General features: G+C 42.4%; 11 protein-coding genes across 11 annotated transcripts; 4 read left to right on the forward strand and 7 right to left on the reverse strand.

Annotated features, from left to right (window-relative positions):
• Nucleotides 1–92: 92 nt before the first annotated feature.
• Nucleotides 93–1,013, reverse strand: BDB00DRAFT_842225 (uncharacterized protein). The gene is made up of 4 exons (XM_053124870.1): nt 829–1,013; nt 689–743; nt 414–594; nt 93–296 (listed from the first exon to the last, which is right to left on the reverse strand). The coding sequence occupies exons 1-4, from the start codon at nt 948–950 to the stop codon at nt 130–132; spliced, it is 525 nt and encodes a 174-aa protein (XP_052975878.1). The 5' UTR covers nt 951–1,013; the 3' UTR covers nt 93–129.
• A 1,228-nt stretch (nt 1,014–2,241) lies between these two features.
• On the reverse strand, nt 2,242–4,350 carry BDB00DRAFT_842237 (uncharacterized protein). The gene is made up of 8 exons (XM_053124871.1): nt 4,045–4,350; nt 3,851–3,870; nt 3,608–3,775; nt 3,451–3,529; nt 3,231–3,355; nt 3,082–3,152; nt 2,402–2,965; nt 2,242–2,313 (listed from the first exon to the last, which is right to left on the reverse strand). The coding sequence occupies exons 1-7, from the start codon at nt 4,091–4,093 to the stop codon at nt 2,440–2,442; spliced, it is 1,038 nt and encodes a 345-aa protein (XP_052975879.1). The 5' UTR covers nt 4,094–4,350; the 3' UTR covers nt 2,242–2,313; nt 2,402–2,439.
• Nucleotides 4,351–4,922: 572 nt separating this feature from the next.
• On the reverse strand, nt 4,923–7,048 carry BDB00DRAFT_842245 (uncharacterized protein). Its single transcript, XM_053124872.1, has 7 exons — nt 6,743–7,048; nt 6,549–6,568; nt 6,306–6,473; nt 6,149–6,227; nt 5,929–6,053; nt 5,780–5,850; nt 4,923–5,663 (listed from the first exon to the last, which is right to left on the reverse strand). Exons 1-7 carry the CDS (start codon nt 6,789–6,791, stop codon nt 5,138–5,140), a joined length of 1,038 nt encoding a protein of 345 aa, XP_052975880.1. The 5' UTR covers nt 6,792–7,048; the 3' UTR covers nt 4,923–5,137.
• A 748-nt stretch (nt 7,049–7,796) lies between these two features.
• On the reverse strand, nt 7,797–9,485 carry BDB00DRAFT_790927 (uncharacterized protein; the record flags this gene model as incomplete). The annotated part of the gene is made up of 6 exons (XM_053120998.1): nt 7,797–8,361; nt 8,425–8,429; nt 8,849–8,850; nt 9,002–9,170; nt 9,243–9,262; nt 9,437–9,485. The coding sequence occupies 6 exons, from the start codon at nt 9,483–9,485 to the stop codon at nt 7,797–7,799; spliced, it is 810 nt and encodes a 269-aa protein (XP_052975881.1).
• An 831-nt stretch (nt 9,486–10,316) lies between these two features.
• Nucleotides 10,317–11,487, forward strand: BDB00DRAFT_605811 (PRELI-like family-domain-containing protein). The gene is made up of 5 exons (XM_053118002.1): nt 10,317–10,439; nt 10,525–10,589; nt 10,654–10,760; nt 10,859–11,116; nt 11,235–11,487. The coding sequence occupies exons 1-5, from the start codon at nt 10,405–10,407 to the stop codon at nt 11,325–11,327; spliced, it is 558 nt and encodes a 185-aa protein (XP_052975882.1). The 5' UTR covers nt 10,317–10,404; the 3' UTR covers nt 11,328–11,487.
• Nucleotides 11,337–13,735, reverse strand: BDB00DRAFT_919948 (putative sulfite oxidase). Its single transcript, XM_053128741.1, has 7 exons — nt 13,046–13,735; nt 12,927–12,977; nt 12,676–12,813; nt 12,560–12,609; nt 12,418–12,451; nt 11,843–12,326; nt 11,337–11,741 (listed from the first exon to the last, which is right to left on the reverse strand). Exons 1-7 carry the CDS (start codon nt 13,328–13,330, stop codon nt 11,653–11,655), a joined length of 1,131 nt encoding a protein of 376 aa, XP_052975883.1. The 5' UTR covers nt 13,331–13,735; the 3' UTR covers nt 11,337–11,652.
• Nucleotides 13,736–13,820: 85 nt separating this feature from the next.
• On the reverse strand, nt 13,821–15,806 carry BDB00DRAFT_605758 (uncharacterized protein). Its single transcript, XM_053118001.1, has 7 exons — nt 15,487–15,806; nt 15,170–15,421; nt 14,793–15,090; nt 14,483–14,700; nt 14,280–14,421; nt 14,110–14,196; nt 13,821–14,010 (listed from the first exon to the last, which is right to left on the reverse strand). Exons 1-7 carry the CDS (start codon nt 15,505–15,507, stop codon nt 13,916–13,918), a joined length of 1,113 nt encoding a protein of 370 aa, XP_052975884.1. The 5' UTR covers nt 15,508–15,806; the 3' UTR covers nt 13,821–13,915.
• On the reverse strand, nt 15,611–22,402 carry BDB00DRAFT_605658 (CPSF A subunit region-domain-containing protein). Its single transcript, XM_053118000.1, has 15 exons — nt 21,978–22,402; nt 21,669–21,854; nt 21,521–21,601; nt 21,302–21,441; nt 21,061–21,204; nt 20,379–20,956; nt 20,211–20,308; nt 20,035–20,130; nt 19,656–19,904; nt 19,423–19,564; nt 19,175–19,341; nt 17,786–19,090; nt 17,271–17,702; nt 16,594–17,185; nt 15,611–16,426 (listed from the first exon to the last, which is right to left on the reverse strand). Exons 1-15 carry the CDS (start codon nt 22,221–22,223, stop codon nt 16,107–16,109), a joined length of 4,776 nt encoding a protein of 1,591 aa, XP_052975885.1. The 5' UTR covers nt 22,224–22,402; the 3' UTR covers nt 15,611–16,106.
• Nucleotides 22,403–22,818: 416 nt separating this feature from the next.
• Nucleotides 22,819–23,865, forward strand: BDB00DRAFT_842316 (putative tyrosine phosphatase family protein). Its single transcript, XM_053124873.1, has 4 exons — nt 22,819–22,948; nt 23,039–23,166; nt 23,271–23,443; nt 23,519–23,865. The coding sequence occupies exons 1-4, from the start codon at nt 22,919–22,921 to the stop codon at nt 23,686–23,688; spliced, it is 501 nt and encodes a 166-aa protein (XP_052975886.1). The 5' UTR covers nt 22,819–22,918; the 3' UTR covers nt 23,689–23,865.
• Nucleotides 23,838–25,022, forward strand: BDB00DRAFT_606113 (cytochrome b-c1 complex subunit Rieske). Its single transcript, XM_053118003.1, has 4 exons — nt 23,838–24,009; nt 24,088–24,511; nt 24,636–24,760; nt 24,851–25,022. The coding sequence occupies exons 1-4, from the start codon at nt 23,925–23,927 to the stop codon at nt 24,886–24,888; spliced, it is 672 nt and encodes a 223-aa protein (XP_052975887.1). The 5' UTR covers nt 23,838–23,924; the 3' UTR covers nt 24,889–25,022.
• Nucleotides 25,023–25,127: 105 nt separating this feature from the next.
• BDB00DRAFT_746138 (uncharacterized protein) lies at nt 25,128–25,634 on the forward strand (the record flags this gene model as incomplete). Its single annotated transcript, XM_053118543.1, has 1 exon — nt 25,128–25,634. A coding segment is annotated over one exon (507 nt), but the record flags the coding sequence as incomplete, so codon positions are not given.
• Nucleotides 25,635–26,178: the final 544 nt, after the last annotated feature.

The following is a 26,178-nucleotide window of genomic DNA, read 5'->3' on the forward strand; positions in this document are numbered from 1 at the left end:
TTTCTTCAAGGTGCTGGAGCTTGATACAACGGTAACGGTTCTTCCATCCCTACATTTATACATAACACACACACACACACATATATATATATATATATATATATATATACATTACGCATTATGTTTTTTCTATGTTTTTAGTTTAAGCCCTCTTATTTCCTTCTCATCACCCCTTCTTAACCTCTCTCTCTCTCTCTCTCCACAAAAACACACAAAACAGTTGTTTTCCCCGCTTTTACCTCCTGTAACGACCCTCTCCATCAAGTTACGATAAACTGTTGTAAACTCAATAGCACCTATCCACGAAAAAAAGAGAATCTCTCAGTTTCACAACACACACTCTCTATATATATATATCATGACATACACAAAAAGAAAAGAGAAAAGGCATCGATATAAAGTGTGTATTTTACCTCCTTCTGTGAATGTGAGTGTGAGTGTTGTAGGTCGTTGTAATCCACCTCCTGGTGTAGGTACAACTGTGCCGTTAATATAATTCGCTGAAAACCAAGGTTGTTCCAACTTCCAGTTTTTGAAGCTTGTCAATGGTATATTCAATGTACGGAACGATCCTGACTCGGCAATCACCACAATCTACTCTCACCATTGTACAAAAATAATGTCGATCATCTTTTCATCGTTACTTTTTTATTGTGGCTGCCGAGGTTAGCTGTGCAATATTCTTTACCCGTTGATTAGAGATCCACACGCGACCTTTGGCTTCCCAACGAGAAGAAGACTGGCTATAGGAAGTAGTAGTAGTAGTAGTAAGGACCGTTTGTTTGATATCAGCATTTTAAACCAATTGCGAAGGGGAAACGACTTTACTCTTCAAGTACTGCTTTAATTTTATCTTGAGCATAAAGGCGACCTTGTTCGCCAGGAAGTAGAACTGGATCACCGCCGCTGTCCTCGCCATTCGACGTGAGCATTGCCCAGTTCAAGCTCATTCTGTGATTATATCAGGTATATATATATATACAAACAAAGAGAGAGAGAGAGAGAGAAAGAAGTCATGTTCGTTATGACCGTTGCCTTTGCTCCTTCCCGCCCCCCACATTGTAATCTGGTCAGCTGACTGACCTCGTTCTATTTCAGGCAGTTTCCAAACATGCATGCAGAAAGTGATAACAGCAAATTCATGGATCAAACGATTTTGAAAGTATGATCAGCATCAGTTGTAATTTTGAACGACTTGCGCGCCCGCGTGCGTTGAGTAACAGTACATACGTCATCTCTGTGCGCAGTATGCGATAAACAGTTATGAAATATAAACATGTATCGTCATGTTTCCATATTATTTGGGACAAACGACATACGAATGGGGGTATTATCAGAGCCTATCACTGCGTCAGCGTACGCACTTCCAGGCAGTAGTAGTATAACAATTTGTCCGGCGCAAGCGGATAGAGTGTGTTTTTGGGGACGGGATGACAGACTCCAGAATCCCTCAATAAGCCTAATCTACAACGTATTATGGGTAGTATAAACATCTTTCTGAAACAAGTGCTATACGATTATTACAGTGGTGTCCTTTTTCTTGAATTTCCAATCCGTTGAAAGCAGATCTTGCTGGCTTGAGTGGTCTGTATTTTTGGTATTGATGCCTTGGTGAAAGGCTTGGCCGGCATGACCGATATGAGTTAAAAGTTAACACAAATGAACTTAGCAGTGAGGATGAAAGGACAGGCTGGCATGAAAATGAAAGCAACCTGTGCGCACACCTTGACCAACGACTGATAAAAGCTGGTGTATGTACCAAAGTCTTGAAGAAGAAAGAGTGACCATCCCTTAGAGCAGCATCTAGCACGGCAGAATGATGACGGTAGCAACTTATAAAAGAATAAGCGCATACTTTTTCCAATCACCAAGGTGTCAGACTTGGAAAAGAGATCCAGTCAAGAAAACCCAAGGTATGCAATATAAAAGCCTTGTAAGCCATGAAAAAAAAAAGAAAACAGAAAGGCCATCATCAAAGCTGACGTACTCTCTCCGATCACGATCATCACCACCACCATCCCGTTCTCAACACGAACCAGCAGAAGCACAACACTCACCCTCATTTCTTTATGTCAGCAGAGAAGCACTGAAGACTTATTGTAGGCGAAAGCATGGCCATTTGGCGAAAAAAAAAAAACCAGAGAAACCAAAACGAAAATGTGACCGTCTCGCATTAAGAGATCCACCAAACATTGCCATCTACGCAAAAAACCATGCTTCTCAATGGAACGTATTAAATTATATATGTTCTTTGCGCCTCTCCTGATTTATATACCCTTTGAGTATACACAAAAGCCAGTGACAAATCCTATACTATGTGTATTTTAAAGGAAAAAGTTGTTGAACACAATAAGATATATGTACATAGATGCAGGATGACTTGGGATGAACAGCTAACCACCTTCATTGATTAAAACCACGAAAAGTATCAGTAATCCACTAATTCATTGTTTCCACGGTACGGATTTGCGGCCGCTTTCTTTCCAAGTCGGTCCAGCCGGTATAATCGACAGCATCCACATAGAGTTCGTCACCATCGTCATCGTCATCGTCGCTAATAATGGTGATATCGTTGCTGTTGTTGTTGTTGTTGTTGTTCGTTCGATGAACGCCAGGATTGGCATGAGCATCTGGTGGTTTTACATCAGCCTGAATTGAAGCAGGTCCGGAGGACACTGTTGTTTGTACATATGTGGCAGTAGGAGATGGCTGCATACCTGAAGAAGGTGATTCTCGTTGCTGTGATTGTGGTAGCTGTGATAACAGTTGCTGTAATTGCATATCAGAAGGTACTAGCAGTTGCTGTTGCTGTTGCAAATATGTGTTGGAAAATATCGATTGTTGTTGTTGTTGTTGTAGATATGAGGTACTGCTAGCGCCTTGCATTAGGCTGGCATGCTCATTTAGTTGTTGCATCTCTTGTTCATCATATGCCTTGGCCAGTTCAGCGTCAGCAGTTACTTCACTATCCATAAATAATAGAAAAAAGCAATGGCAAGAAACAATAAGATCATTTATGCTTACTTACAATAGCTGCAAGTACGGATGTACAAGCAACTTTGTACATGTCCAAAAACATACCGTGCTTTTCGTTCTTTACGAGCAAGCCTAAATGCAGCAGGATACAACAGCGCTTTGATCTCTGTATTCGACTTGATAAGAAAATAACGGTATGAGTGGCAATTGCTTGTTTCATCCAAGAGCAAAAAAAAAAAGATCCAATACGCTACCGTGAATGCGCCAAAGAGGGTAATGTTTTTTTCACTCAGCAATTGATTGATCTCAAGGTGTATACAATTTATGATTTCCTGCCCCTTCCTCGATGGCTTGATTCGCTTTTCTGGGTCTTTTAAAACTTTAATTTCCCAAAGACGATGCATTGATTAATAGCTGTACATACGTAATATCCTTTTGAAAGAGTGATACGGTGTCCGTGAACTAATAACTTACATCTGTATACTTTTTCACAGCGCGTAACCACTGTAACATTGAGATTGTTGGGACACCTTTCGATAAAACGTTTGATACCCTTTAAATGTTTGAAAAAGAGCAAATACGTTTAAATATAGAGTGATCATTCTCATTTTTTGATATATGATATACTTGCCTCCAGCTCAATACACAGGGAGTTTGCAGAAGTGCCAAATAGACTGCCAGAGACGTTCGGGAGTTCCTTGTTGTTGCACACAACGCCGTATCCACCAAAGGGAATGCCTTCGAATTTGGTCGGATCTTGAGAAGCAGAAACAGCAATCACAGCTAAATGTCCAAGAGCCTACACTCCCGTATTGGTTTAGTTTCATTAATGTTACGAAAATGCGTTTTTTATTTTTTTTTCCTACAAACATACCTGCTTTTTACTCAACGGAGCTGACAGTAGGCGTCACACGTTAGTTGTGATTGCGATTCCCGGCATATAGAGTAGTTTTTCAAAAAATAAATGAGTACAGTGACGACAAGGTTGAGATCAAGGACACCTCGTCAAGATGCATAACTGGCTCCGATCCATCGCTGAAAACAAACAAAAGAGAAGATTAAACTCACTTGTAGCAGAAAAATCAACTTTTCTTGCTGTTTTCTTTGTTCGAGCCATTGATTTATTTGTAATGTTTAAGAAACCAGAGAAGGGGGAAGAGCTTTGAACAAAATGACAGAGGTTGACCCGTTTCAACTGAGTTTTAAATCCACGACCCTACATGCAGCTCGCCAATCGTGTGGAGATGCTGTTCCTAACTTTTTTCAGTCCCTATGGCTATATGTACAGCGCTCTCAGCAGCTTGTTGTACGTACAGACTCTCTTGGCAGTGGAGAACAGTGCTTACAGAAAAGAAACGAGAAGAGCCTTTAGAGGCATGACCGATATGAGTTAAAAGTTAACACAAATGAAATTAGCAGTGAGGATCAAAGGACAGGCTGGCATGAAAATGAAAGCAACCTGTGCGCACACCTTGACCAACGACTGATAAAAGCTGGTGTATGTACCAAAGTCTTGAAGAAGAAAGAGTGACCATCCCTTAGAGCAGCATCTAGCACGGCAGAATGATGACGGTAGCAACTTAGCGCATACCTTTTTCAATCACCAAGGCGTCAGACTTGGAAAAGAGAACCAGTCAAGAATACCCAAGGTATGCAATATAAAAGTCTTGTAAGCCATGAAAAAAAAAGAAAACAGAAAGGCCATCATCAAAGCTGACGTACTCTCTCCAATCACGATCATCACCACCACCATCCCGTTCTCAACACGAACCAGCAGAAGCACAACACTCACCCTCATTTCTTTATGTCAGCAGAGAAGCAATGAAGACTTATTGTAGGCGAAAGCATGGCCATTTGGCGAAAAAAAAAACCAGAGAAACCAAAACGAAAATGCGTTAAGAGATCCACCAAACATTGCCATCCACGCAAAAAACCATGCTTCTCAATGGAACGTATTAAGGTATATATTCTTTGCGGCTCTCCTAATTTATATACCCTTTGAGTATACACAAAAGCCAGTGACAAATCCTATACTAGTATGTGTATTCAAAGGAAAAAACTGTTGAACACAATAAGATATATGTACATAGATGCAGGATGACTTGGGATGAACAGCTAACCACCTTCATTGATTAAAACCACGAAAAGTATCAGTAATCCACTAATTCATTGTTTCCACGGTACGGATTTGCGGCCGCTTTCTTTCCAAGTCGGTCCAGCCGGTATAATCGACAGCATCCACATAGAGTTCGTCACCATCGTCATCGTCATCGTCGCTAATAATGGTGATATCGTTGCTGTTGTTGTTGTTGTTGTTGTTCGTTCGATGAACGCCAGGATTGGCATGAGCATCTGGTGGTTTTACATCAGCCTGAATTGAAGCAGGTCCGGAGGACACTGTTGTTTGTACATATGTGGCAGTAGGAGATGGCTGCATACCTGAAGAAGGTGATTCTCGTTGCTGTGATTGTGGTAGCTGTGATAACAGTTGCTGTAATTGCATATCAGAAGGTACTAGCAGTTGCTGTTGCTGTTGCAAATATGTGTTGGAAAATATCGATTGTTGTTGTTGTTGTTGTAGATATGAGGTACTGCTAGCGCCTTGCATTAGGCTGGCATGCTCATTTAGTTGTTGCATCTCTTGTTCATCATATGCCTTGGCCAGTTCAGCGTCAGCAGTTACTTCACTATCCATAAATAATAGAAAAAAGCAATGGCAAGAAACAATAAGATCATTTATGCTTACTTACAATAGCTGCAAGTACGGATGTACAAGCAACTTTGTACATGTCCAAAAACATACCGTGCTTTTCGTTCTTTACGAGCAAGCCTAAATGCAGCAGGATACAACAGCGCTTTGATCTCTGTATTCGACTTGATAAGAAAATAACGGTATGAGTGGCAATTGCTTGTTTCATCCAAGAGCAAAAAAAAAAAGATCCAATACGCTACCGTGAATGCGCCAAAGAGGGTAATGTTTTTTTCACTCAGCAATTGATTGATCTCAAGGTGTATACAATTTATGATTTCCTGCCCCTTCCTCGATGGCTTGATTCGCTTTTCTGGGTCTTTTAAAACTTTAATTTCCCAAAGACGATGCATTGATTAATAGCTGTACATACGTAATATCCTTTTGAAAGAGTGATACGGTGTCCGTGAACTAATAACTTACATCTGTATACTTTTTCACAGCGCGTAACCACTGTAACATTGAGATTGTTGGGACACCTTTCGATAAAACGTTTGATACCCTTTAAATGTTTGAAAAAGAGCAAATACGTTTAAATATAGAGTGATCATTCTCATTTTTTGATATATGATATACTTGCCTCCAGCTCAATACACAGGGAGTTTGCAGAAGTGCCAAATAGACTGCCAGAGACGTTCGGGAGTTCCTTGTTGTTGCACACAACGCCGTATCCACCAAAGGGAATGCCTTCGAATTTGGTCGGATCTTGAGAAGCAGAAACAGCAATCACAGCTAAATGTCCAAGAGCCTACACTCCCGTATTGGTTTAGTTTCATTAATGTTACGAAAATGCGTTTTTTATTTTTTTTTCCTACAAACATACCTGCTTTTTACTCAACGGAGCTGACAGTAGGCGTCACACGTTAGTTGTGATTGCGATTCCCGGCATATAGAGTAGTTTTTCAAAAAATAAATGAGTACAGTGACGACAAGGTTGAGATCAAGGACACCTCGTCAAGATGCATAACTGGCTCCGATCCATCGCTGAAAACAAACAAAAGAGAAGATTAAACTCACTTGTAGCAGAAAAATCAACTTTTCTTGCTGTTTTCTTTGTTCGAGCCATTGATTTATTTGTAATGTTTAAGAAACCAGAGAAGGGGGAAGAGCTTTGAACAAAATGACAGAGGTTGACCCGTTTCAACTGAGTTTTAAATCCACGACCCTACATGCAGCTCGCCAATCGTGTGGAGATGCTGTTCCTAACTTTTTTCAGTCCCTATGGCTATATGTACAGCGCTCTCAGCAGCTTGTTGTACGTACAGACTCTCTTGGCAGTGGAGAACAGTGCTTACAGAAAAGAAACGAGAAGAGCCTTTAGAGGCATGACCGATATGAGTTAAAAGTTAACACAAATGAAATTAGCAGTGAGGATCAAAGGACAGGCTGGCATGAAAATGAAAGCAACCTGTGCGCACACCTTGACCAACGACTGATAAAAGCTGGTGTATGTACCAAAGTCTTGAAGAAGAAAGAGTGACCATCCCTTAGAGCAGCATCTAGCACGGCAGAATGATGACGGTAGCAACTTAGCGCATACCTTTTTCAATCACCAAGGCGTCAGACTTGGAAAAGAGAACCAGTCAAGAATACCCAAGGTATGCAATATAAAAGTCTTGTAAGCCATGAAAAAAAAAGAAAACAGAAAGGCCATCATCAAAGCTGACGTACTCTCTCCAATCACGATCATCACCACCACCATCCCGTTCTCAACACGAACCAGCAGAAGCACAACACTCACCCTCATTTCTTTATGTCAGCAGAGAAGCAATGAAGACTTATTGTAGGCGAAAGCATGGCCATTTGGCGAAAAAAAAAACCAGAGAAACCAAAACGAAAATGCGTTAAGAGATCCACCAAACATTGCCATCCACGCAAAAAACCATGCTTCTCAATGGAACGTATTAAGGTATATATTCTTTGCGCCTCTCCTGATTTATATACCCTTTGAGTACACACAAAAGCCAGTGACAAATCCTATACTATGTGTATTCAAAGGAAAAAATTGTTGAACAAAATAAGATATATGTACATAGATGCAGGATGACTTGGGATGAACAGCTAACCACCTTCATTGATTAAAACCACGAAAAATATCAGTAATCCACTTATTCATTGTTTCCAAGGTACGGATTTGCGGCCGCTTTCTTTCCAAGTCGGTCCAGCCGGTATAATCGACAGCATCCACATAGATTTCGTCACCATCGTCATCGTCATCGTCGCTAATAATGGTGATATCGTTGCTGTTGTTGTTGTTGTTGTTGTTCGTTTGATGAACGTCAGGATTGGCATGAGCATCTGATGGTTTTACATCAGCCTGAACTGAAGCAGGTCCGCGTGTTACGGAGGAGACTGTTGTTTGTACATATGTGGTAGTAGGATATGGCTGCATATCTGAAGAAGGTGATTCTCGTTGCTGTGATTGTGGTAGCTGTGATAACAGTTGCTGTAATTGCATATCAGAGGGTACTAGCAGTTGCTGTTGCAAATATGTGTTGGAAGAAGTCGATTGTTGTTGTTGTTGTTGTAGATATGAGGTACTGCTAGCGCCTTGCATTAGGCTGGCATGCTCATTCAGTTGTTGCATCTCTTGTTCATCATATGCCTTGGCCAGTTCAGTGCCAGCAGTTACTTCACTATCCATAAATAATAGAAAAAAGCAATGGCAAGAAACAATAAGATCATTTATGCTTACTTACAATAGCTGCAAGTACGGATGTACAAGCAACTTTGTACATGTCCAAAAACATACCGTGCTTTTCGTTCTTTACGAGCAAGCCTAAATGCAGCAGAATACAACAGCGTTTTGATCTCTGGACCCGACTTGATAAGAAAATAACGGTATGAGTGGCAAGTGCTTGTTTCATCCAAGAGCAAAAAAAAAAAATAATCCAATACGCTACCATGATTGCGCCAGAGAGGGTAATGTTTTTTTCACTCAGCAATTGATTGATCTCACGGTGTATACGATGTATGATTTCCTGCCCCTTCCTCGATGGCTTGATTCGCTTTTCTGGGTCTTTTAAAACTTTAATTTCCCAAAGACGATGCATTGATTAATAGCTGTACATACGTAATATCCTTTTGAAAGAGTAATACGGTGTCCGTGAACTAATAACTTACATCTGTATACTTTTTCACAGCGCGTAACCACTGTAACATAGACATTGTCGGGACACCTTTCGATAAAACGTTTGATACCCTTTAAATGTTTGAAAAAGAGCAAATACGTTTAAATATAGAGTGATCATTCTCATTTTTTGATATATGATATACTTGCCTCCAGCTCAATACACAGGGAGTTTGCAAAAGTGCCAAATAGACTGCCAGAGACATTCGGGATTCCCTTGTTGTCGCACACAACGCCGTATCCACCAAAGGGAATGCCTTCGAATTTGGTCGGATCTTGAGAAGCAGAAACAGCAATCACAGCTAAATGTCGAGCCTACACTCCCGTATTGGTTTAGTTTCCATTAATGTTACGAAAATGCGTTTATTTTTTTTCTTACAAACATACCTGCTTTTTACTCAGCGGAGCTGACAGTAGGCGTCACACGTTAGTTGTGATTGCGATTCCCGGCATATAAAGTAGTTTTTCAAAAAATAAATGAGTACAGTGACGACAAGGTTGAGATCAAGGACACCTCGTCAAGATGCATAACTGGTTCCGATCCATCGCTGAAAACAGACAAAAGAGAAGATTAAACTCACTTGTAGCAGAAAAATCAACTTTTCTTGCTGTTTTCTTTGTTCGAGCCATTGATTTATTTGTAATGTTTAAGAAACCAGAGAAGGGGGAAAGAGCTTTGAACAAAATGACAGAGGTTGACCCGTTTCAACTGAGTTTTAATTCCACGACCCTACATGCAGCTCGCCAATCGTGTGGAGATGCTGTTCCTAACTTTTTTCAGTCCCTATGGCTATATGTACAGCGCTCTCAGCAGCTTGTTGTACGTACAGACCCTCTTGGCAGTGGAGAACAGTGCTTACAGAAAAGAAAGGAGAAGAGCCTTTAGAGTAAACGACATGTCGGAAAACAAGCTAGTTGATTCGGGAAAGCAGTTGCTCCAAGTTGCTCCTAGCAGTTACAAACATGTAATGTATTAACGGACGATTGGACGTATCCTTCCTTTCATTGTAATAGACCATCCTTGAGGTTTATGCCTGATTGCCAGCCCAAGATAAGCTTTTTTTATTATTTTTTCCATACAGCAAAAACCCAATGAATAAAGGAGCGTAAAACAATCCTCAAGAAGTCCAGTAAACACCACAATTGTGCCGAGTTGATTATCCATTGTCGTTTTCAGAAATATCTACTATAAAAGTAGAACAGCCAGAGAGATGAAAAAAAGTCGATCGTTCAAGACCGGGAGGGAAAAGGACCATGCGTGATGGCTAAACTAAAATGTTCACATGATTTGGTTCGGCTCAATTACAAAGCCGATCCCCGGCTGGTGCCCGCTCTTGGTGTTATACATACTAACCCTCCCCCCCCCGCGCTAGAACCATTTGCTAGTCACGGAAATGCGAGAGGCTATTAGTGAAATCCAGCTGCCACAGTCTCTTTGCATCACGCCACTGCTCTCTTTTTTTTTTTTCTACTCTTTCATTCATAAATTATAAAGCACTTTTTTTTGAATTTCTTTTTTACATTCGTTCATTAAAGGAAACAAACAGCTATGGTCAAATTCTATCAACACAGTTTCAGCTACGAGTAAGTATTGCTGTTTTGTGAAAAACAAAGCAAAAAAAAAAGTTAGCAACCAGAGAGTATTGACGACAATGGCGTGTTATTATAGTCACCCTTGGCAGAACGTCACATTGGCCTTCTGGCTCCGTTATCCTAATCCCTTTGCTGCTCATGGTAAATATGGCAAAGACCTAGTGATATGTAAATCCTCGTACTGAGTGATGCTTTTATACTATAGTATTGGCAGTAGACGTCTTGGATCGTTATGTAGACGAACAAGGCGTGTTGCGAACCACTCGATTAGTTCTCAAGAAGGGGAAAGCACCCAAGTGGTTTCCCAAAACTGTAATTATCGTTCCTCAGGGTTGATGAAGGGCTACTGCAACAAAAGGATAGGATGGAAAACTAACATCGGGCTACTGTTTTTTCTTTTTTTCGATCAGTTTCTGAAAAACTCAGAAGCCTTTGTGATTGAAGAATCTGAAGTCGACCCAAAGTCCATGACGATGGTTACACGCACCAAAAATCTGAATCACGTTAGAATCATGCAGGTTGTCGAGACACAAAAGTTCCAACCGGGAAGCGAAGAAAACACAACCCTCTGCAAGTCTGAAGCTTGCATCGTCTCACGCTTTGGATGGGGAATGACCGGCAGGATCGAAGGGTTTGGTCAGAGTAACTTTGCCGCAAACGCATCCAAGGTATAAACAAACAACACCATCCTTTGTAGTACGCGCTGGCTATGTGTGTGTTGCCCACTCTCCGCTTCTGCGTATTATGCTCATCATCGCACATGTCTGTTTATTTTGCTTTCAATAGGCACGAAAGGGGATGCGCCATATCCTTCAAATGATCCGTGAAAAGCAAGCCGGCGGTCGATTGCCATTCTTCCATACCCAACCTTCTTTGTAACAAAACAGATTGTTTTCCTCTTCCATTTTTGCTTTTTTGTTGTCGTTGTTGTTTTTAATTCCTTTTCTGCTAACCTTCCAAAATGAACACTGATGTAAGCCAATCTCCACACGCATCTTGTACACCGCCGCCATCATGCACTTGGAAAAAAAAACCCCTCTCCTGTTGATCACTCACAATCCATCACCACGCACAGCGTTCCGACTCAATGTATATATATTTATCTTACTCTATCCTCCTCTTGTCCCATCCCTTGTACAGAACAAACACACCAACTCTACGCATAAAGAAACCAGACCATGTAATAAGCACTAAATGGGATTATTTACAAGTTGACAGTACGCCAAGCGTTATTCAGGACGCCTCTGTAGTTCCATACTGGATACTCTTGCTGCACATTACCAGCCGAGTCCACTATCAATCAACAACAACAAAAAATGAAATTGCATTTATATGGCATAGTAAATAGTGTGAAGTCAACTGAGGGAGCAAACAAATAAGCTGCACACAAGTACCTGCGCGACTGACAATGGGATATCCTTTATACTCTATGTTTTTGATTGTCCATAGACACCATCCCCAAGCGCGTGCTGACATTGAAGGCTGGTATAATTCTGCAACTTGCCAGGTGTCACCGTTATCATTCGAGACATCGACCCTTTGGATACTCCTTCCTCCTCCAGAGAGCGCATAGCCTTGCGCAGTAAGCCGGGTTCCTTCCGCCACAACCTTGTCACTGTCGTGGGCTGGATGACACACAAACGACTGGACATTGTACTCGCCAATGGCCGGTACTTTGCACCAGTACTCCTCTGCTTCTTGTTCGGTGCCTACTTGGGCTGGCAACAACTTGTAGTCGCGTTGTTGGAAATACGACGTGGATTCGTGGTCTTGCACAGTGATGGATTTCAAGTATTTGACAGAACGTGCACCAATATAGCCGGGCACAACGACCCGTATGGGATAACCATGGTCATGCGTTAAAGTGTGTCCGTTCATCTACACAATTACATATATCCAAACAGTTATACTCCGTGTGATCTGTGTGTTTAAATGCATTTCAAAGCGACCCCTGGTTGGTATGGCCTACCTCATAGGCTAGCAGCACATCACCAAACTCATCCCTATTAGATATTTTTGATCTATCAGTCCAACATGGAACACACTCTGACTTTCATCTCAATTAGTGTTGTGAACCACGCTACTATACTAATACTCGTAGTATTACTAACAGTGCTTTGCAAAGCGGAATGGATGATCCATAACAAGCTGTTTCCTCACACTACCAAAAAAATCACATTTGGTTGATTAGACAGACTCCCCCCCCAACATACATACTCCTTACAACAGTGATTACCTGTTCAACGGACTCAAATGATACATGCAGATCATTTTTGTAGGAGACGACACCGACAGCATGGAGTACATCTCTAAGGCGACAACCAGCAAAAGTGGTGTTTCCGACAGCAGCTGCTCCCCAGATGACCTGTCATAACAGTAGTCATAGGAATAGTAGTATGATATAAAATTAGTTGCGCGTTACTACGTAATAAGAGTTATATAAAGAAACTAGAGTGATGATGATGATGCTATACATACCCCTTTGGTATGTTTGACCCGGTGCAACCCATCACGTCGATTACCAGCACACTATTTAGAAAAAAAATGTTGCTAGTGATGATGAGCAATGGTAGTAAAACAACGCAGGATTTTACTACCTGCATGGCCATCATGACATGCGCCTTTTCAAACTGTGTTTTCAGTTGTTGGACGCTAAACTGTTTGGCGTCGGCAAGACCCTGCACAGTGATGATATGCGACTCGTCTAAATGCGTAGGAACAGGGCCATGCGATCGAACAAACATGTATTTCTCTGGGGTAATATAGTGCTCAACAAGATTCTGGATCCGTGGTTCAGCATTGAAGGGGGTTTCTTTGCGAACGATAAGCTCGTATTGAGGACGGCTTGGTTCTTTACTATAATCAAGTGAAGATGAGGGCATTTTCTCTTCTGTGGTAAAGGGGGGGGGTAAATCAAAGGATGGCGAGATAATAAGGGAAAAGAAGAGGTTGGCTGGATGAGTCGTCTTGTTCTATGGTGTATGTAGTAGGTGTGGAAAGAATGATGCAACAAAGAGAGAAAAGAAAGAGAGTAAAAAAGAAATGGTGAGCCGGGAATTTTCCCACGATCAAGGTGAAGAGAGTTCTCCAATACAACAACAACACCATGAACAACAAGTTTGAGGACTGTGATGTGTGATCATGCGATCTGTCCGCCTGCAGGTCAAATGCGCCAATGCTAAGAACCGATCCTATGTATTTGATGTTGGGATATAAGATGCTGTATGAAGAATATTCAGGGGCAGGATAGAACCACGAGAGAAGGAGGAGAAGCACAATAGGGGTGGAGGGAGGGAGGGGCTACGTTAATGGTGTGGTTATGAGATAGAGATTGAGAGACAGACAGTAGGGTAAAACGTACAGTAGTAGTGGGTTGTTGTTATGATGATGATGATGATGATGATGCTGTTGTTGTTGTTGTTGTAAGTGTGTGTGACGTGTGCAAGTAGTAGTAGTAGTCGCTTGTCTTATTCGATAGACCATCGCCGGGTGCTTGACTTCTCTGGGCCAATAGGTGCCAAGGAATGCCCAGCTGTTGCAGAGGTTGCCCTCGCATGTGATACTGAATAATACAGGACGCATCAGTTAATTGTGTGTCAGAAGTAGGGGGAACGGAGCCGGCTGTTTACTATAAAAGGAGATGATGGGATGGAACACTCACTGTGATTGATCAGGCCATGGTTAAAGTTTCGCAAACAGACAATGGAAACTGGCACAGACACCACGATCAAAAGTACATCGACAATCACTACATACACAGAACAGAGAGTTTAGCCTGTGGTGTTATTCTTCCTTCCTAATGACCCACGCGGAAAGCCAAAATCAACTTACAAAAGAAAGTGAGGAAAACCTTGGAGCCAAGAAATCGAGCAGGGTTTGAAAAGATCTGGACCAGGAGGTAGATGAAATAGCCCATGCTCGTACCGGCAAGCACATGGAACAGATACATGACCACCTTCTTCTCCCGCCGTAGCTAGCAAAGCGATTCGTTAGTAGACTGTTGGATATGAGCCCGCGGAACAAATGCTACATACTCCCCAGTAGGCCAAGCAGAGCATGGCAATGGTGACGGCGCAGCTGAGGATGACGTGCTCAATCAGTTCCTTGACAATGACGGATTTTTCTTCGTCCGTAGTGGCCTCGGGCCACCATGCAACGCAAAGCAATGCCAAATATTGAACGGATAGCGCCAGGAAAAAGAAGAAATCCAGTTTTAGCAGCATCATGAAAATTTGGTACATCTTGTATCGATCTAAAATACATCAAATTTCATGCAAGGTAAATTAATGTGTCGTCTCATCTGTGCTGAAGAAGAAGAAGAAGAGAGTGTATATGCTCTACTACCTCGCATCGCCAAATCGGCACCGATCTTTTTGTAAATGTGCCAACCGAATTCCAGGTACAGTTTATATGCAAGGAACACAAAAATAATGCTGCTGATAAGCATGATACAGATCATGGTGATTTCTGCCCATCGCGAGGCATGGTATGCGTCGCCAAGATACGCTACAACGAGCTGTACGTTCGCGTCGTTCGTGTCAAAGAGTGTTGATGATTGGTGGTATTGGATGATCGAGTACGCAGACATGCCCAATTCAAACGCAATCAGTGCAATAAGCTGGATCGTGTTCTTTTGATAGATCTATAAAACATGTCTTTGGAATAAGCCTCTTGTCCTTGCTCTTCTTTGACCACACATTCCTAATTATTATTATTATTACCGCATCAACGACGAGAGCGACTGTAAAGATCTGCGCCAGAATAAACAAGACAAAATAGACAAGTAACGACCGTGCATTCGCATAAGCTGTTGCTAATTCATCACCAAATCCTTTTTGGTCCAGACGTTCTTGGTCAATGATACTGATCTGATTGGCGTGATATGCAAAAATGACAGCTTCAAACACGGTGGCAAGAACGGCTTGGATGACAATCGTAAAGAAAATGGCACGTGTCCACCGTGATTCGCCAAACTATGAAAGATAGGGATTATTATTGTTGATGTTCCATCTATCAGAGGAGTTGTTTTGTCTCTTACGATGCGTGATATGATCCACATTTTTACTGGAAAGAGGGAGGGTTGACGACGGAGCGATAAAGAGAGAGAGAGAGAGAGAGAGAGAGGGAGGGAGGGAGGGTATCAACAGCCGACAAAAAAATAGAGAGATATGTATCTGTGGTATTAGTAGTGAAACGAGTGGGTTGGGCTTTTGTTGCTCTATGAATGTATGTCGTATGCTGAGAATGGGCACTGTCAATGAGGTCGGATGGTGTCGATTCGTTGGATTCGGTCAAACAAGTTGTGTCGAAAAGGAAAGGAAAGAGTGTTATGCGTCCAGCATGCAATAATTGAGCTAAAGAATGGCAGCAATGTGTTGAAAGTGGTCAACAATGGAAAAGAAAAAAAAAAGTGTTGAAAGGGAAGGAGGAGGTTCTTTTTTTTTTGGGGGAGGTTTTGCACACTTTCACTCTCTCTATATGTGTACTCATATAGCACGACAGACGAGAGAGAGAGCAAGTCCAAAAATAATACAGGACAGTATTACACAAACGCACATAACTCAGAGAAGGGCAAATTTGCGTGTAACTCAAAAGCAAGTTATTACATTTCCTTTTTCAATATTCTACCAAGTACTGCCTGTCCGTAGTGTGTGCCACTCAAAAGTGGTCGATGCTGCTATCAATGTCTACCAAATCCTCCATGATTCTTGCCACCGTCGTACCAATCTGCTTGGTCATTTCGCGTTGCTGGTTCACCGACAGTCCTGCAAACTCAAAAATGAGGTCGCCATCCAACACTGCCTTGGTGCGGTTTGACGACATGCGCTGCTTGTGGCCCTTGATCAGCCTAAATGCCCGCGGATTCAGCCCTGCCACATGCTGCAGTCCGTTCACCAGCTGGCCGTACAACGTGTTGAGTCGTTTGAATGTTTTCTCGGGTATGGGTGACACAACAGATATGCTCCCACCAAATGTGCCTGTATCCATCCATGATTTTCCATATCACAACAAAGATAGTAAGTCAGTTATTGCTTTTGCCTTTGTGTATAGATTAGAGCACCCAGACCCAAGATCATATTCTTTTTTAATAACCCCTCTTCCCTCTCAAAGGCACTTTAATCATTTCATTTAAGCAAGAGCTTACCGCATAAGCAAAAGTGTCGTCTGTCGTACTCATACTTGTCGCTGGTTCTGCTAATTTGTGGTAACCGCACCATCGACCGTACTTGTGTACCCACATGGAAATCACCACGCCGCATCAGCTTCTGGCCCGCAAAAGACTGCAAGTTGAATGGTGCATATTGGAAAATGTCGAAATTGTCATCCGTGTCACCAATCAACAGATACATGGACTTGTCGTCAATAATAAAATTGGCCGTCGACACTTCAAACGATTGATAGTCTTTGCCGAGCAGCACCAGCTTGGCCGGCTCGAGTTGGAAGCCCAAGAACCAGACCGACTTTTGGGCGTCTCCCAGTACAATAAAATTCTTGATCGAGCATATGCTGGTGACAAAGATTTGCACGTCGATAAAGGCGACACCCACCAGGCTTTCGTTGTCTTCAAAACTCCAGATAATCACTTTGGAGCCAATGCATGACACTAGATGCCCGCTCACGTCGCACATGGCTGTCACTGCGCCCTTTACGTCTTCGGTGTGCAGATGCTTGTACCTGTGATTCGTTTGTGGATTGTTTGGCTCGGGCACCACTTCAATGATGTCAAATACATAAATCTATTGTGTATGCAACCTTGAGTTTTCTTTCTCTTTTCTCGTCCCTCACACATGTTTACTTTGTATCCATTCTAATAGCACTTACAGATCCTCGCATAGCCGTATCTTCACCGCGCAGATAGCCCGTTCCTACTGCCATGAAATGCTTTTTACCGCTACTCGTCTGTTTGGATTCAAGAACCGAGCAATGCAATGACAGCCCTTGCTCATATTCTTGGAAATCGACTCGATCCACAGTTTCCCATGTGACCGGAGAGATCATGATCAACGAATACTGGTCCATGACAGGAAGAAATTGACCAGGCTCTCGCTCCTCATCCTCCTTTCCATCCACAAACGCGCCTTCGTCGTTCCGTAACCGTGTAGGCTTCGGCTCGGACACCAAGGCTGCATAAACATGCATTGTCGGATGATATTCAATTTTGTGTACAGTCTGTCCAAGCGGTACTTTGCGCATCACCCAGTCCATATCGTATGTAATTCCATCCGTCGGGAGATTACATAACCGTAAATTAGACTTTTTAAAGATATGTCAGTTTTTCCTTCTCTTCTACATGGGCAAAAAAGCCGGGAAGGAAATACAGAGACTAGGTCACTTACGTTGGAGTCGATGGTCAAGAAGCCATGGTGGCAGTTGACGTTGTGGAATTGAGTAAAGCCAATGATATCTTCATTGTTTTGTATACTCATTGGATGGACACGGACAAAGCTTTTGCATGAACACATGAGCCATATCGGCTGCGAGCCCGCCACAAACACACCAGTATACCCTGCTACGTCATCAAACGGTATCAGCAGTCGTCGTCGTTGTTGTTGTAGGCGGCCACCGTTCTGATTCGATCCGCTCTCATTGCCATCGACGCCAGCATCATCATCATCATCATCATCTCCGTTTGCTGACAGCATAGCTTGATCTTGTTGATTGTCGACCACAAGCTCTGTTTCTCGCGATACATATTCGTGATGTACCCGGGATAACCGTATTGCTAACCGCTTGCCCTCCACGCTTTCGTTGTGTCGATCGGATATTTCCAGATCATTGGTATCTCCAGGTATAGGGACATATGAAAATGCTTTATAGATAACAATATTGTTGGCTCGCGTTCGTACAACCAAATGCGGATCTTTGCGTTCTTTGCCAATGTTGGTCATTAATATTTCTTGGATCAAACCAGCATCTACGTGTTCTTCTTCTGCTATCGTAGCTGCTACAGGATCCGTCTTTGTTTCTGATGCAGTGCCATTGGTTGTTGTTGTAGAAGAAGAAGAAGCATTCGGTTCTGATTCGTTACTTGTCCGTCGATCCGTCACCAGTAGCGATAACATGTTGAACAGTGGTGCCGTAAAGCACTCTTCAAACTCGGGAAGACTGAATAGTTGCAGCGTGCCGTCCATGGCATACACCAGGCACCAGAATGTAATGCGGGTCATTTCACTCAAGGTGCCCTTGACACTGACATTGATTTCATCAATATCACCCAGCCCTGTATCCACTATGGTTGTGTTTTGGTTGTTTTGTGTATCACTTTGGCTACCATAAAGTAGCGCATCGTCGTCATCGTCGTCGTTGTTGTTGTCATCACCTTCTTCCACAACATCAGATTGCTTTGGCGAATCTTTTTTTTGTTCCTGTTGCTTATCCATCATCGTGTCTTGTTCACCATACAAGTCGAGATCAATTTCGTCAAAATCGAGGTCGTTTGTTGTTGTTGTAGTTGTGGATGTAGGACCCGAATATTGCTTTTTGTTGGATTGCAAGGACTCGGCTTGCTCCATTTTGCGTTTTCGTTCGCTCGATGGTTTACGTAGTTGCTGTGTTTTTGCTAGTTCTGCTTGCTTGTCGGTTATACGTGCGAACAATCCTGTGGTATCGGCGAAAACACTAGCAAGTGCAATCTTCTTTTCCTATAAAATACAATAAACAATTAGAAACAACTGTCAGTCTTACGGTTCTATTCTCTGCTGTTCAAATCTTTATCAATACTTTACGGAGATAGAAGCTGGGATGGGCATGGATGAGAGTTGTTTTGTGTTTGTGTCTCCTCGGAGGATCATGATATTTTTGTTGCTTAATCTTAGTAAAATGTATGGGTCCCGTATGCTGGCATCAACGATCTTTGAGTTTTTAACATTTATAGTTTGGATAAGTTTGCCACCTATGCAAGCAAAGATAGTTAGCAGGTTATCTATTAGCAAGACCATTCCCTCACTAAAAGTTATTCTTCTATAGACCCTACCAGGTGATAATAAGAGTACACCGCTGCGATGAACCTGTACAATACGCGTATTATCGAAAAGGGTGTTCACTAGAACAGTTCGTCCTGCAGTGTAGAAATCCGTGTTTTGCAATTCCCGTAATTCTTCACCAGCAGCCAGCACCTAAATGGTATATTGGTTAGAGTCGAACATGTACATGGTTATATCCAAGCATGCGAGCAAGCTTTCAATTTAAAAAATCGCAAATTCTTACCAAGGTATTGTTTTTCTTGCCAATGAAGAGAAGCTTATCATAAGTATCGCCCAAAGATCCATCTGTACTCCACACGTTGCCGGTGCCAAAATCTGCTGTAGCATCCCAGGCTGTAGCTCCCATTTCTTGATGCAGGTTGCCGCCCACTTTGACACCTTCGTAATATTGCTCCTTTCGGCATTTGACTGACCAAACAGCTTCGCAATCATTTTGATTGAATTGGAAGGTCGTGATAGGTCGAATATGTCGCTGATGAATATAATCAAAGACCTCCAGTTACTCATTTTGCTCTTTTTTCTTTGCCCGTTTCTAAAACATCATTTGACGTCGAAACCCTTCTTTTATTTGGCCTTGCCCTCTTGCTTTTTTTTTTGCTTACCTGTAAAACGCAAAGGGCACCGTTTTTACCGTGGCCAGAGCAACTGGCCAGTTCAAGATCTGGGAGAGTACTGAAATCATTGCTTTGATGTTGTTCCTATGATATATGTATAAGGGATAAGTTTTCCTCGACAATAAATTTCATCCAATCCCATAAAGTCATTTAGAAAAGTATACCTCTGATTCATCTGTTTGACCGATCGCCATGTCAGCGATAGGCCCCGAGTTTAATAATGTATCGCACACTCGGAAGGTATATTCCTCAGCTTCAGAATCTATATACCCCATGAAAATTCCACAGATTCAGCATCATCCCTTCAAAAAAGTCAAGTCATCAGAACGTACCTGACGTATAACGCCATTTAATCAATTGCGAATCACCCACACGGCTTCCCAAAAAGAAATATTCATCATCCTTGATATTTGCAACACACGTCGGTACACATGCCAATGGAGTATTGTTTCTCTTGGCAATAATCGTCTGCATATCGGTTTCAGTCCAAGGAATCTTGGACACATCCATACCAATAACCTTGCTACCGTCTTGTCTGATCTTGATGGCAACCCAGTCACCATTCTGCAAGAACAGTAAGCACCGTCCATGGCTCAATGGCATTGCAATGGCTCCATCCATTTCAAGTTCTAATTGGATCGTTTCGTCGTTATAGATCATGCCAGGAAATTCTGTCACTGTCTTTGTGTAACCATTCAATGCAACGCCTACGCCAGGTGAGCCTTGCGAAACGTGCAAGATTGAATTGCCGGAGAGTACGAGTAATCCGTTCACGGGCTTGGGCATGGCAACGAGTCGTCGACAGTCATAGGGTAAATGATCGAGTGAGTAGATTATTGGATAGATCTTGTTGGATAAATCGAGGGAAATGACAACGACTGATACTGTGTCCTTAGTATTGGCTAGACGTCTAATCAATGAGGATTGTGAAAATCAGAGCCAAGCATTCAATCTTCTTACACGCAAAGAAACGAACAATAACAAATAAGCAGTAAAATCTTTTCAAATCCTTACCCTGTCCACGTTTGATTGGTCTGAAACAAAATAGCCAATGTCGGTTCATAGTAATCACCCAGAAATGCCATATCAATAACGTTCTTGATTCGTCGATCAATAGACTCAAGGTCAATTACAAAACTAGCAGAATACGGAAATTTCCTATCCATTCCAATACATGTGCGCATTTAGCTTACTTTTTCGTTTCTTTCTATTGCTATCTAGTATTAACCGTCATTGTTTCCTATTAAAAACTTACTCGTTTGAGGAGCTCTCGAGATTATCAGGTTGTCGAAAGGGTAACACTGCCAGTTTGTCACCAAAGAAATTCAAGACGGCACACCGTTGTTGTGGATCGATATGAATGTCCGGTGGATAAGGATTCGTCAAGAATTCTTTCTGTTTGAAGGGAGGTTGCGTATAAATCATTAGTTGCCGATTGATTTCAAATCATCTGTCTCGTTACTTTGTCCCGTACCTTATATTCTTCTCGTTCGTAATAATGGATCGACACAGTGACGATGGAATTGGTTGATGGTGACCATTCGAGCAATGACATCTAGATATTATAAATGGTATATTCAGCAATCCAAATTGGCCGTATAATCGATTTACATAGAGCTAACCTTGGCATCATTGAAAGCAAGCAGCAGACTATCACAACCCTGTTTGCCTCGAGGGGATGCTGTGCGTACAATGCCCATCGAAGCCACGTTTCCATTGAGCTTGTATTGCGCGACCAACTCGAGTCTTCCTGAACTTGATTCGAGCAAGTCGTTTTTTAATGGTTTGAGTTTCGGAAACGCGAGTGCCTATACATCAATATCAGTCAGATGTTATTTTATTCTTATGCCTTGAATCCTCTGCTTTCTTTGAGATCGTAGACATAATAAATTCTCTTTAAACTGTGATTCAAGAAAACCAAGTCTAGTAACCTGCTCGTCCTTTTCATTGAATCGATCTTGGGCGTTCTCGTCTAATTCAATTTCACCTTGCTCGTCTTGGATTTCAAAATCCGTACTCGTGTCAGTTGGCGTGTATTCAACAAAATCGTAAATTTGCAACAACGAGGCTTTTGCTACAATGAGATTCGTCGCGTCAGGTGTTGTGAATTGACCGTATTTGACATGTTCGACCGTCTGTGGTGGAAACAGCTCTTTATAAATTGTATATGCTGACATTGAGTCTTTTCGTCGTCGTCGTCGTTGTTGTTGTCATGCGTCTGCGATCCGTCGCCTATTCTTTTCTTAGATTATGTTGTGTAGGTAGTCTATAAATCCACGCACACACACACACGTACACGCAAGGTTTGAAAGGGAAAAAAAGGTGGAGGGCGCTTCCAAAGCTGTCGAGTCGGGGCGTTCGTTGAAAATCGACGACTGCGATTGTTGGTGTCTTCTAAAGCAGCTCAACTGTACACAAAATGCAAAAAAGGGATTCAGCTAGTATATACTTGTCTTGCTGATGCTAAGAGGTATATTGTATACTAGTCATCAATGATATGACTTGCGTTCAAAATCAAAAACCAGGTGTAGCATCAACTAGCAGCAGTACAAGAGCTGGTTCAGTGTAGAATTTCTGTTATAATGAAGGTCTTTGTAAAAAGCGCTTAGAGCGAACTACATACTGCATACCACACTACATGTACGCAAAACGTGTATTAAACTGAATGTTTCGGCCAAGACGCAAGCGTGTTGAAATGATGGCAGTTTTCGAGGAGCGTGAACAGAGAGGAGGAAGGACTTGACATACTTTGCTTTCTTCTTCAGTCACGAACTCTCTTCTCTGTGCTTGGACTTCCTTTCCTCTTTCTCTTTTTTTTAACCTCATGCACCGTGAAACCACCTAATATAACCCGCCAAAATACCATACCATAATGAGTTCTCAACATTTCATACCACCCGTGGTACGCGCAACATTCGTAGATCTTGCTAAAGCATATATGCACAGATAGAACTGCTGGTTGATCGATGATTGCGAACTTTTTACATGTTAGAATTTCGGAATGATTGAAGAAGATCTGTACCGATCGGGCCAACCTAATGAACTGAACTTTCCATTTCTTGAAAAACTCGGTTTAAAGACGATTGCATGGCTTGCGCCCGAAGAACCCAACCAACGATTGCAAGTATACTCACCACACTCTTTTTTTAGGGGAAAAGCATACATGGGATGATTCTAACACACATACACACATACACGACATTACTCTTATAAACTACTATTAGTTTGGACTTTATTGATGATCAAGAAATCCAACTACATCATTTGGGTGTTGTATCTTCCGTCAATGCATGGGATCCTATTACTGAAGAAGCAGTATTAGAAGCATTGGATCTTATATTACAACCAAGCAACTATCCAATGATGATCATGTGCAATTTAGGTCGTCATCGCACAGGTAATAACAGATAACTGTGGTTATATGTCTCTGCCATGATGATCAACAATGTGTTAATGCTGATTTGTTTGCTAGGAACCATTGTTGGGTGCTTAAGAAAACTACAACGGTGGAACTTGACATCCATTTTTGAAGAATATCGACGCTATGCCGGACCCAAAGTCAGATTACTCAATGAGCAGTTTATTGAACTATTTGATACTGATCTAGTACGAGTGCCTGCAAACAAACCGGGGTGGCTCTAGTTATAAGTAAAAAAAAAAAGTCATCAATAAAGCCTCCTTTTGCCTCTGATATGGTTCGAAATAACCATTAGGATCGAAAAGTATATAGACGTGCAGTTGTGAGCTAATCCAGCGAATAGTATTTGTTAAATTGCCCTGGAATTAAATCGCAGCGGATGTGCCATTCGTCGGTGACGTTCGTACAGTAAACAAAAGATCCTTCTTTCACCCTTTTAACTCCCCTCTCTTCGATAACAATGGCTGCATTGTCGCGCACATTAACTTCGGCTGTTGCCCATTCCCTTAAGCAGCGTTCTGTCAATGCCATGTCGGCCGTCTCTGGTACGCTAAATTTCTCAGATATTTTTCTTGGAGCTCTTCATGACTTATTTCTAAATTAATTCAACTCTACAATTATAGTAGGCGCGAACAACACCCAAGTCCGTCTTCACAACACGACCGCCGTTCCCGATTTCTCAAAGTACAAAAAGAACAACACTAGCGGTGAAGCCAGCCGCTCGTTTGCGTACATGATGGTCGGTACCACGGGTTTGATTAGTGCTGCTGGTGCTCAGGCTACTGTCAGTGACTTTTTGGCCAACATGAGCGCTTCGGCCGATGTGTTGGCTTTGGCCAAGGCTGAAGTGGACCTGAACGCCATTCCCGAGGGTAAGAACGTAACGATCAAGTGGCGTGGTAAGCCCGTCTTTATCCGTCACCGTACTGCCGACGAAATTGCCGAGGCCAACGGTGTCGGCATTCAGGAATTGCGTGATCCCCAAACTGATGCCGAACGTGTCAAGAAGCCTGAATGGCTTGTCATGTTGGGTGTCTGCACTCATTTGTAAGTTGCTGCTATCGCTTTGGAAGCTTTGGAGCTAATTGAAGAGAGAGAAGAGAGCCTATACCTTGTGTCTGTGTTCTGTGTGGGTAGCGAGACAATATATTGACGCGATGGATGATGATAGGGGTTGTGTGCCAATTGGTGAAGCCGGTGACTATGGTGGTTGGTACTGCCCATGCCACGGTTCCCATTACGATATCTCGGGCCGTATCCGTAAGGGCCCTGCTCCTCTCAACCTCGAAATCCCTGGTAAGTATCCGTGTATAAGCATGGTCTGACAAAGCATGAAAACCGTTTTAGCAGGAGAGCTAAACACATGTCTTCGCTTCTTTATTATAGAATACTCGTTCACCGAGGACAAGTTGATTGTCGGTTAGATGCCTTTGCCACGCAAATAATAAAAGCCATATAGATTATATATATAAAGCATCCGCTGCTATCTACCTGGAAAAGCGTGTTTCTGTGTGTAAAAGTAAATGAAGATGGATGTGGGTATGACAAACGCGTATTCAAAGCGGGTCAGACCAAATTTCGCTTTTCGTTTCTTCTTTTCTTCGTTGACTTTATTTGATTCCACTACTCCAACCCCCCACTCTTTTTCTAATACGCCATGGCCTTGTACAAAACTTACGGCATTTTAACAACGATTCAGTCCGCGTCAGCAGTTGCATTTTCGTCTTTTGCACTTATTCATGGTTCTCAAATTGCATTAGCCAATGTCGGGGGTCCAGACATGACCAATCGGTGGTTACTGCTCGGCCGACCGTTCTACCAAGACGAACACACCGAAGGATTGATCGTGACAGGTGCATTGACAGTCCACGTGGTATCTGGACTAGCCAAGGCAGCGATTCGACGCTACTGGCGCGGTCAGCAAAAGCAAGACAACGACACCTCCTCTTCCTACTCCAGCAGTAATAACAGTAACAACAATGCTGGCGTGTTACTGCCCTATCACGGAGCTACCGGATATTTTTTGGTACCACTGGTGTGGATCCATTATCGTTTGGTACGCGAGCTGCCAATCAAGGTTTTTGGTGATTCGTCCATGGTGGATGTGGGTATCGTCGCTTGGGGTTTGCAGAACTGGCCCGTGTTTACATACGCAGTACATGGCGCGCTTGCTGGCGCAGCCGCATATCATATCATCAGTGGAGGAGCAGCAGCGTACCGACGCACATTTACTAAGCGGAAAAGTGGTAGTAGCGATGGTGGTGCCATCAAATGGACTAGAAATAAGGTCACTGCCGCAGCTACAACGGGCATTGTCCTAGTGTCGGGTCTGATCATTATTGGCCGATGCACGCAAAAGATTCCTCTACGGAATGAATATGCATCCATCTATGGCATGATATTTTCTACAAGATAAAATTGCTTTGTATTTAAATATATTCCTATTTGTATAGATTTTCGAAATAATTTGGGCGAGACAAAAGATACATATAATACCTGCCATTTCCACAGTCATTCTATTATGTGCTCGTGTGCTTGACCCAAACTCAGAAGAATTAAATACCGCAACGTGTGAAGGAAACAGAAGCTTTTTCGTACGTCATTGATTTCAGAACCTTTAATCTCAAGAAATGGATAATCTAAGGTCTACATTATGACGAAGAGCAACTCAAGTTATACTGATACTTCTGCTGCAAGAAGTAATGCATGCAGAT

The sequence above is a fragment of the Zychaea mexicana genome (assembly GCF_025766255.1).
Source record: "Zychaea mexicana strain RSA 1403 chromosome Unknown BDB00scaffold_84, whole genome shotgun sequence".
Classification (NCBI taxonomy): domain Eukaryota; kingdom Fungi; phylum Mucoromycota; class Mucoromycetes; order Mucorales; family Lichtheimiaceae; genus Zychaea; species Zychaea mexicana.

Bases quoted from the DNA above. Each gene is read 5' to 3' on its own strand.
- BDB00DRAFT_842225 (XM_053124870.1), bottom strand. From the start codon at position 950: ATGAGCTTGAACTGGGCAATGCTCACGTCGAATGGCGAGGACAGCGGC. The intron at 744-828 runs GTAAAGTCGTTT...TACTTCCTATAG, and splicing joins ATTAAAGCAGTACTTGAAGA to CCAGTCTTCTTCTCGTTGGG. The intron at 297-413 runs GTAAAATACACA...TTTCGTGGATAG, and splicing joins ACTCACATTCACAGAAGGAG to GTGCTATTGAGTTTACAACA.
- BDB00DRAFT_842237 (XM_053124871.1), bottom strand. From the start codon at position 4,093: ATGGCTCGAACAAAGAAAACAGCAAGAAAAGTTGATTTTTCTGCTACA. The intron at 3,871-4,044 runs GTGAGTTTAATC...GCCTACTGTCAG, and splicing joins AGTTGATTTTTCTGCTACAA to CTCCGTTGAGTAAAAAGCAG. The intron at 3,776-3,850 runs GTATGTTTGTAG...ACGGGAGTGTAG, and splicing joins CTCCGTTGAGTAAAAAGCAG to GCTCTTGGACATTTAGCTGT.
- BDB00DRAFT_842245 (XM_053124872.1), bottom strand. From the start codon at position 6,791: ATGGCTCGAACAAAGAAAACAGCAAGAAAAGTTGATTTTTCTGCTACA. The intron at 6,569-6,742 runs GTGAGTTTAATC...GCCTACTGTCAG, and splicing joins AGTTGATTTTTCTGCTACAA to CTCCGTTGAGTAAAAAGCAG. The intron at 6,474-6,548 runs GTATGTTTGTAG...ACGGGAGTGTAG, and splicing joins CTCCGTTGAGTAAAAAGCAG to GCTCTTGGACATTTAGCTGT.
- BDB00DRAFT_605811 (XM_053118002.1), top strand. From the start codon at position 10,405: ATGGTCAAATTCTATCAACACAGTTTCAGCTACGA. The intron at 10,440-10,524 runs GTAAGTATTGCT...GTGTTATTATAG, and splicing joins CAACACAGTTTCAGCTACGA to TCACCCTTGGCAGAACGTCA. The intron at 10,590-10,653 runs GTAAATATGGCA...TTTATACTATAG, and splicing joins TAATCCCTTTGCTGCTCATG to TATTGGCAGTAGACGTCTTG.
- BDB00DRAFT_919948 (XM_053128741.1), bottom strand. From the start codon at position 13,330: ATGCCCTCATCTTCACTTGATTATAGTAAAGAACCAAGCCGTCCTCAA. The intron at 12,610-12,675 runs GTTGTAAGGAGT...TTTTTTTGGTAG, and splicing joins CCGTTGAACAGGTAATCACT to TGTGAGGAAACAGCTTGTTA. The intron at 12,452-12,559 runs GTTAGTAATACT...AATATCTAATAG, and splicing joins ATTCCGCTTTGCAAAGCACT to GGATGAGTTTGGTGATGTGC.
- BDB00DRAFT_605758 (XM_053118001.1), bottom strand. From the start codon at position 15,507: ATGTGGATCATATCACGCATC. The intron at 15,091-15,169 runs GTAATAATAATA...CATGTTTTATAG, and splicing joins TCGCTCTCGTCGTTGATGCG to ATCTATCAAAAGAACACGAT. The intron at 14,701-14,792 runs GTAGTAGAGCAT...GATGTATTTTAG, and splicing joins TGCCGATTTGGCGATGCGAG to ATCGATACAAGATGTACCAA.
- BDB00DRAFT_605658 (XM_053118000.1), bottom strand. From the start codon at position 22,223: ATGTCAGCATATACAATTTATAAAGAGCTGTTTCCACCACAGACGGTC. The intron at 21,602-21,668 runs GTTAGCTCTATG...TATAATATCTAG, and splicing joins TTGCTTTCAATGATGCCAAG to ATGTCATTGCTCGAATGGTC. The intron at 21,205-21,301 runs GTAAGTTTTTAA...TGGAATGGATAG, and splicing joins CTCGAGAGCTCCTCAAACGA to GAAATTTCCGTATTCTGCTA.
- BDB00DRAFT_842316 (XM_053124873.1), top strand. From the start codon at position 22,919: ATGAGTTCTCAACATTTCATACCACCCGTG. The intron at 22,949-23,038 runs GTACGCGCAACA...TTTACATGTTAG, and splicing joins AACATTTCATACCACCCGTG to AATTTCGGAATGATTGAAGA. The intron at 23,444-23,518 runs GTAATAACAGAT...TTTGTTTGCTAG, and splicing joins TTTAGGTCGTCATCGCACAG to GAACCATTGTTGGGTGCTTA.
- BDB00DRAFT_606113 (XM_053118003.1), top strand. From the start codon at position 23,925: ATGGCTGCATTGTCGCGCACATTAACTTCGGCTGTTGCCCATTCCCTT. The intron at 24,512-24,635 runs GTAAGTTGCTGC...GGATGATGATAG, and splicing joins TTGGGTGTCTGCACTCATTT to GGGTTGTGTGCCAATTGGTG. The intron at 24,761-24,850 runs GTAAGTATCCGT...TCTTTATTATAG, and splicing joins TCTCAACCTCGAAATCCCTG to AATACTCGTTCACCGAGGAC.